We start from the raw sequence: 7,463 nt of genomic DNA, 5'->3' as shown, positions 1-7,463 counted from the left end.
GCCTGGATTCATTCTAGCCACCTGGATCAATTTACACACGGGTGCCTAGATTAATTCCAAGTGTCCGAGTCCGGTCCAAGCGAATCCTGTCTGCATCTTATTAGCATTATATATATAGAGGTCTTTGTTAATGATTAAATTAAGATAGAATCTTCCATTTTTATTTTACACCTCGGAGCAGAGCAGAAGATTAACCTAGCTCGATGCAGTAACAGATACTTTGAGGGACGATATGAGAAAGGATAGATTCTAAATTTGACAATTTTTTTCATCCATTTAAAATTAGATTCGATAAATTTTTCATCATTTTTTTCTTAAAAAATAAATAGTTACAGAGGCAATAAAATTGACAGCAATAAACTGACTAAGGTGTTGCCGTGAAACCCTGAGAAAAATAATTCTTGATAAATTTAAATTTGACAGTCTTATGCTGTCGTGTCCACTTTGACATCCAAAGGTCTTCAGAAGCACTCCCAACGAAACGTATGAATCAAAACAAATGGAAGATATCGCTGCTGCGAATGCTTTTTGATTTAGTTTGATGATCATAAACTTTTTTTATGAAGTTGAATTGATCCAAGGATTAATCGATCTAAAAACAGAAAAAAAAAATGAAAAAATTGAAGGACGTTGTATCTGACACCTAATCAATGAAACTTCATGCCAAACGCAAATGTTCCTGCCGGACCACCACACGATTTTGTTTTTATTTTTTTATTTCATTTTGTTTCATTTTAAAAAATCAAGTTCCAAGTCAACTATGTAAATGTATTCGATCACCAACCTACGCATATTTTTGTTACATGCCTCCAAAATATTCGTAGGCCCATAAGATCAAATGATATTAAAGATTAGAGGAAATTTGATTTTGCCCCTTTGGTTTATTGTCTTTTTCTCTCACATCCTATAGTTTTTAAAATTGCTATTTTACCTCTGTTTCTCATTCTATCATAATCCCATCAATTCAGATGATGTCCCGGGATTAGAGAATGTTTCTCTATTCAAAATACATAATTTAAGATAAAAAAAATATTTTATTAAATTTAGATATTCTTTTTTCAATATATCATATATTAATTTTCTTATTTCTTCTCTCTTTTATAATGTTTAGGAAATAGAATATATTTTTTAAATTTAAAAAAGTTCTGTATAATTTAGGAAATAGATAGGATAGTTAATATAAAGATTTTTTAATTATTTTATTCAAAATTTAGGATAATTTTTAATAGGATATTTGATAGAATTTAACAGAATTTAGATAAATGTTTGAAACTATAAGGGGGTAAAATGATAATTAAAAAAATAGAGTATTTTTTGATAAATTTGATCTGTTCATCGAAAACAAGTTGTCACGTCAGACTCGGGACTGATGACCAAAGTAAAGAAAAAACTAAAGCCGTCTAAACCACGACTGCTGAGCTACCAACTTTGTGCTTCTCGTTGCCGTTTGATCAAGATCCTAAGGCTGATAATGAATGTTCTTCTTTTCCGTCGAAACTATCGACGTTGACGCGGTCCACTGACTCCCGCTCATTTTAAATCCGGAGCCGTCTTCAATGGCGGAAATCGGAAGTCGTAACCTCCAGATCGGCTTCACAGTTCGCCTGTTTCATCTGCTTATTCTGTCTGCACGTCGTTCTCCTGGCGAAGACCTACTGATCGATCATGGTTTAGTTTTTTTTGGTGGAGCAAAGGTTGGATTTTGAGACATTTCCCCCAATTTCATAGGCCTCGATGCGAGAGATGTGGGAGAAGTGCTCCTCCTCGGGGAAAGTTCAAGTTTTTCAGTGTCGCCGATGGCTGGCGGCGTTTTTCCTGTCCCACAAAACCCTATTTGTGGTCATCTGGAGCTTGGTGTTCTTTTACCTGCTACGGTGGAGGACGAGCTGCGTAGTTGAAAGCGGGTTGTCCGTTCCCCGGCCGGGGCTCTCTAATTCGTCCGATTCCTTCTCGTCGAGGCTGCCTCAAGTAAAGATCGACTCCACGCCTCCGCCGGTGGTGGTTAATTCGTCAGATTTGTCAATACCGCCGCCGTCGCAAGCAAGGTCCGGCCCCGTGCTTCGTCCAGTGGTGTTCAATTTGTGCGATTTCGGCGCGGTGGGAAATGGGAGGACCCTGAATACGAAAGCGTTTGAGCGTGCTGTGGCGGCGATAGCGGAGCTCGGGGAGAGGGGAGGTGGCCAGCTCGACGTGCCGGCTGGGGTATGGCTCACCGCTCCGTTCAATCTGACAAGCCATATGACTCTTTTCCTTGCCGAAGGTGCCGTTATTCTTGCCGTAGAGGTAAAAGCGCTCCTCTCAAAACTCTCGTAGTCTCTCGTTCCATTTGCATACTCTCTAAAGCATCTCTTAGCCCTGGAATGCTCTACTCATGGGAAAAACAAAAAACGCAGCAGTAGATGTCACCATGCAAAATCATGATGAAACCATTCCTAAGATTTATCGCTTAAGAGACAATTTAGCCTTCTTGTCCAGTATTAACTGAACCAACTAAACTACTGTGTCCCGAAGTCTTAATCATACAGCAGTTTACCTGAAAGTTCTCTGGAGCAATGATTTAGGACATCTGTGAAAGATGAGGCATGTTTATATGGGTTGTGGCTTTCACTAGGAACAAAATGGCTTTAATTTACTTTTTTTCCCCCTGCCTCATTTACTGAATGTGATGAATGCAGTAGAAATGTTAAGGTGAAAACTATAATGGAATTGCTTCTGCAGAATTATTTAACAAAATTACCATTAGAAGATGAGGTTTTTTTTTATAACAACGCTTCAATGACATGATCTTTCTTTTAAAGAAAAGAAGCTTCTTTTTCTAATTGGTTTTTCTTGTGGAACTTTTCCAACCAATAACCGGGATTTGTTTATCATTGAATTAATTTGAGAGAAGCAATACCCATATGGGAGGAAGGAGAACATAAGCAACCATTTCCTATGACAAACGTTTTTATATAAGTTGTATTTTTCTTTCATGAAATATAAGTTTTTTTTACCTATTTTAGCATTAATCTATATGAAAAATAATACCTTACTGGCGTATGTATGCATTCCCATCTCGTAAAACAGTCACATGATAATTATGTCCATGTACATATTTGATTAATGAAGATGAAGAAAGTTTAGCACCATTTCCATTGATAAAACTAGAATGCCCTATTCCATATATACATAGTGTTTTGTTTTACAAGTGAGAATATCAAATTTAATTTTCAGGATGAGAGATACTGGCCGCTACTGCCTCCGTTACCATCATATGGCTACGGAAGGGAACATAAAGGACCGAGATACGGAAGCCTGATACATGGTCAAAATCTGAATGATGTGATTATTACAGGTCAGTGTATGTTTTTATGGTGTTGCTGATTGATCTTGTTTACTCCAAATTCCTTGTCTGTTTCATTGCTCATATGCCAGTTCCTTTCAAACAGGACATAATGGCACGATAAATGGACAAGGCCAAACATGGTGGACAAAGTTTCAGCAGAGACTTCTCAACCACACAAGAGGTCCTCTTTTGCAGCTTATGTGGTCTAAGGATGTTGTCATTTCTAACATAACACTGCGAGACTCTCCTTTCTGGACACTGCATCCGTATGACTGCAAGAATGTTACCATCTCGAATGTTACTATTTTGGCTCCTATTTCTGGGGCACCAAACACCGACGGCATAGATCCAGGTAAACTTGATATCATAGGATGTATTATCCTCTAGCTTAAAATGAAATGCATTGGCTAACCTGTATCTTCCATGAATAGTTTTGATTCAAGCATTCTTCTCTTGTATCTAAGTGCATAATCATTGGATTTTGTTGACATATTTTAGGTGTAGTCTCTTCCTGTTTCCCCTTACTAGTCCTGTAAGTAATTAGCATCATAACTTGAGTTTCTGAAAGTTTGTTTATATCTTCACAGATTCTTGTGAGAATGTGGTGATAGAAAACTGCTACATATGCACCGGTGACGATGGCATAGCAATTAAGAGCGGTTGGGATCAGTATGGCATTGCTTATGGACGCCCGTCTACAAACATTTTGATTAGAAATGTCGTAGTTCGCTCTGTGGTTAGGTATGATTTTCTACAGATTCTTGTTAATACCATCAATACTAGGTGTGTATTTCAAACTAAACTTTACGAAATATTAGTATGTTTAAGTACCAAATATGCTTCTGTTTTGCTGCAATATAGAAACCATTTTTTGCTACAACAGCAATCAACTACTTTTTGCAAACAACAATGTTGTAATACCAGATTTCAATGCTGATGCACCAAGCTATATAAGTTGGGTTTCCTGAACCTATTTCTAAGCCTTCTTTCACTTTCTTTGGAAAAGTGATGTAAACGATTTACATGTTACTTTTCTATATAGCGACTTTTAGAGCTTGGTAACATGATAAGATTCTCGTAGCTGATCACTAACTGATAAATAAAGAGTCAGCATACACAGTTTTGTTGTTTCCTCTACACAATCGTGTTGTTTTCGATTTGCTTCAAGTTTAACAAGGACAATTCACTTTGTGGCTCCACAGCGCAGGAGTATCGATAGGCAGTGAAATGTCTGGTGGAGTTTCAAATGTAACAGTGAACAATCTTTACGTCTGGGAGTCAAGGAGAGGTATAAGGATTAAAACAGCTGCCGGCAGAGGAGGGTACATTCGCAACATTTCCTACCGAAATGTGTTCCTTAACAAGGTTACCACTGGCATTGTGGTAAGGACTGACTATAACGAGCACCCTGATCGATTCTTCAACCCAAATGCTATTCCTGCCCTTGAAAACATACACTTCAGTGGAATCCAAGGCAAGGATGTTCACCTTCCTGTTGGAATTTACGGAAGCCAAGATATCCCTTTGAAGAATGTTACCTTTCGCGAAGTGTCAATTGGTTTGAGCAACAAGAAAAAGAATGTCTTCCAGTGCTCTTTCATCGAAGGTCACGTTGAAGGAAATGCATTTTCACCACCATGCAAAGATCTCGATCATTTTAATGTTAGAAGAAGGCGAGGAAGGCGAGGAAGGCGGGGAAAGCGGATTGAACCACCAAAGAAGACGCAAACACTGTAATTCTTCATCTATTTTTCATTATTCTCCAAGAAAAGCAACCAAATTTGGTTGAATACTTCATGTGTAGATCTTTTTACACAAGAAAATAGAAATAAGATTGTGTATATCAATGCATTTCAGTTTAGGATAACATCTAAAAATAATGATTAATTATCTAAATGAATCATTGCAGTTCCAAAATTCGATCTAATACTAGTTTGTTAAAGTTAAATAATATTTAGATGAATATTGAGTTTTAAAGGTAGATTCGATATCTTAGCGGTCCCCTCGTGTCGGTTTCATGGATATGGAGGGAGGTACATGCAGATAGATCATAGGTGCATGGTGGGCGAATATTGAGCTTTAAAATTCAATGGAGTGTTAATAACTTCTGATTTAACTTTTGAATCATGAAAGTAAAATTATATAAAATAGTATAAAAATATAGAAAAAAAAAAACAGGTTTCAGATCTATTTTGAAAATTATAGATTTTTAAACACAATCTAGTTTAATTTTTATTTATACAATATAAATAATAGCTTATATTTATGAACTCGAATTATATTTTAAGGTATATCATGAATTCAATTTATCGAGGCCAAGTTGTTTTGTGAAATTAATTGTTATTTTTTTTTGTCAAAGTTAAAGAACAAGTAATTAATCGAATTTGAATAATGATTTCAAATTGGACAAGTACTTCAGACCACATATTAAAACAGAAAACAGAAAACAGAAAACAAAAAACAAAAACATTTACTAAAACCTTCCTAAAAATATCATGCTGAAAAAACCATCATTTCATATTTCAAAAATTAAAATTTAGAACTTAAAAATTTAAAATAATAATCTGACTATCTGACTATTTTATTAAGAATATGTACCCTTTACTAACTAAATTTGTTAAAGACTAAAATGAAATTACGTTAATGTTTTGGTTTGTGCAGCCGACAAGAGAGAGGTTTCGACTTGAGTTAGATAAACACTTAATTAAATTAGAACGAAACAAAAAGAAAGCACAAGACAATCAGGTTTACTTGGTTTGCAATCAGAAAATTGCTACTCCAAGATTATAGAAGCTCACTACGATCTCCTTCTACGAGCGAATCCTCGGAGGTAGAGAAGTCTCGTACACGTGTTGAAGTACAGAAAAAAAGTACAGAGTATGGAAATAAAAGTACCAAAAGTATTATGTTGAACTAAGAGGAGAAATAACCATTTTGATAACATGGCATCTCCGGGCGCCTGGATGGGGATCCGGGTGCCTCCAACTTGCCAGTTTATCCACTGTGCAATGGCTACGTAACGGCATGGGGATAAAATTTTATCCACTCCCGGGTGCTTGGACCATTATTAACATGGACCCAAAAGTGATTTACGCTACAACGGCTTGAAACGGCGCCTGGCTGCCTGGTTGGTGCCAAGGCGATCTAGGTGTCCGGACGAGTCAGCTTTGTATTGACTCATCCGGCTTATGCTTCGATCGCTCAAGTGATCCTCCAACTATCAAGAGTTGAGCTCACTCGAACCCAACTCTGGTCTTCTCCTCGAGTAGTCTTCCGCTTCGGCTCTAGTCCCTCGAAAGTGTCGCGCACGTTCTTCTCGCTTCACCAGTGTACTCTGCCACATCTTCGTGTCTCTCGAATGCACCGAACCCGTCAATTCGATTCTCGTGTCATCCTTCTCGTCCGCCGCATCTTTCGCTCGACTTCTTACGTTCCTCAGTCCCTATACACTTAGACGCAATACATCAAATACGCAGAGCCTAATTTGACTTGGTTGATCACATCAAAATCTAGGATACTTACAATATCTCTCTATTTGATATGGATCAACCCAAGTTAAGTTAGGGCTAAGACAAAATAGTAAAATAAATAAATATGCAATTAAGTGCAATTAATTTACAATTTTAAAAAATTATTCTTTCCTCTAGACTTAATCCTATGTCTCCACCTTTGATCACATTAAAAATAGGGGTAATCATCAAAAAATCTATAAAAAATTCTATGGGTTATTGAAATAGTGGTCAATTTTAAGAAAAATTATGGGAACTATTGTTCAATAATTTGAATTTATAAAAAATGAAAAACTCGTTTTGCAAAAAAATAATTTCAAAATTATTTTTAATCTTTTGAAAAATTTTGTCATTGTTAAACACAACTATCCAGTGTTGTCATAAATTTTTCACGAAAAAATAAGATTAATATTGGCAAAAATTAATTATTTTATTTAAAAAGATGTATTTCTAAAAAAATACAAAAAATAGATTTTGAGCTAAAAAATCTTGTAAATTTTTCTAAGTATGTAAAACAGAATGTATATATGCATAAAAATTAAAATTTTAAAAATTGAATATTTGAGAAGTTTTAATATTCAAAATTAATATTTTGGTAAAAAATCATAGAAAATTTATTAACGGTCAAA

General features: G+C 35.9%; 1 protein-coding gene across 1 annotated transcript; it reads left to right on the top strand.

Moving 5' to 3' along the window:
* The first annotated feature begins 1,541 nt into the window (after positions 1-1,541).
* Positions 1,542-5,175, top strand: LOC122056306 (probable polygalacturonase). Its single transcript, XM_042618207.1, has 5 exons — positions 1,542-2,283; positions 3,214-3,334; positions 3,429-3,677; positions 3,913-4,066; positions 4,528-5,175. Exons 1-5 carry the CDS (start codon positions 1,735-1,737, stop codon positions 5,060-5,062), a joined length of 1,608 nt encoding a protein of 535 aa, XP_042474141.1. The 5' UTR covers positions 1,542-1,734; the 3' UTR covers positions 5,063-5,175.
* Positions 5,176-7,463: the final 2,288 nt, after the last annotated feature.

The sequence above is a fragment of the Zingiber officinale genome, chromosome 3B, assembly GCF_018446385.1.
Source record: "Zingiber officinale cultivar Zhangliang chromosome 3B, Zo_v1.1, whole genome shotgun sequence".
NCBI classification, from domain to species: domain Eukaryota; kingdom Viridiplantae; phylum Streptophyta; class Magnoliopsida; order Zingiberales; family Zingiberaceae; genus Zingiber; species Zingiber officinale.
This window is presented reverse-complemented; position numbering and strand designations above follow the sequence as displayed.

What these genes read in the sequence shown, in the direction of transcription:
- LOC122056306 (XM_042618207.1), top strand. Translation starts at nt 1,735, where the DNA reads ATGCGAGAGATGTGGGAGAAGTGCTCCTCCTCGGGGAAAGTTCAAGTT. An exon ending in CCGTTATTCTTGCCGTAGAG is followed by an intron (nt 2,284 to 3,213) that starts GTAAAAGCGCTC and finishes TTTAATTTTCAG; the next exon opens with GATGAGAGATACTGGCCGCT. An exon ending in GAATGATGTGATTATTACAG is followed by an intron (nt 3,335 to 3,428) that starts GTCAGTGTATGT and finishes CCTTTCAAACAG; the next exon opens with GACATAATGGCACGATAAAT.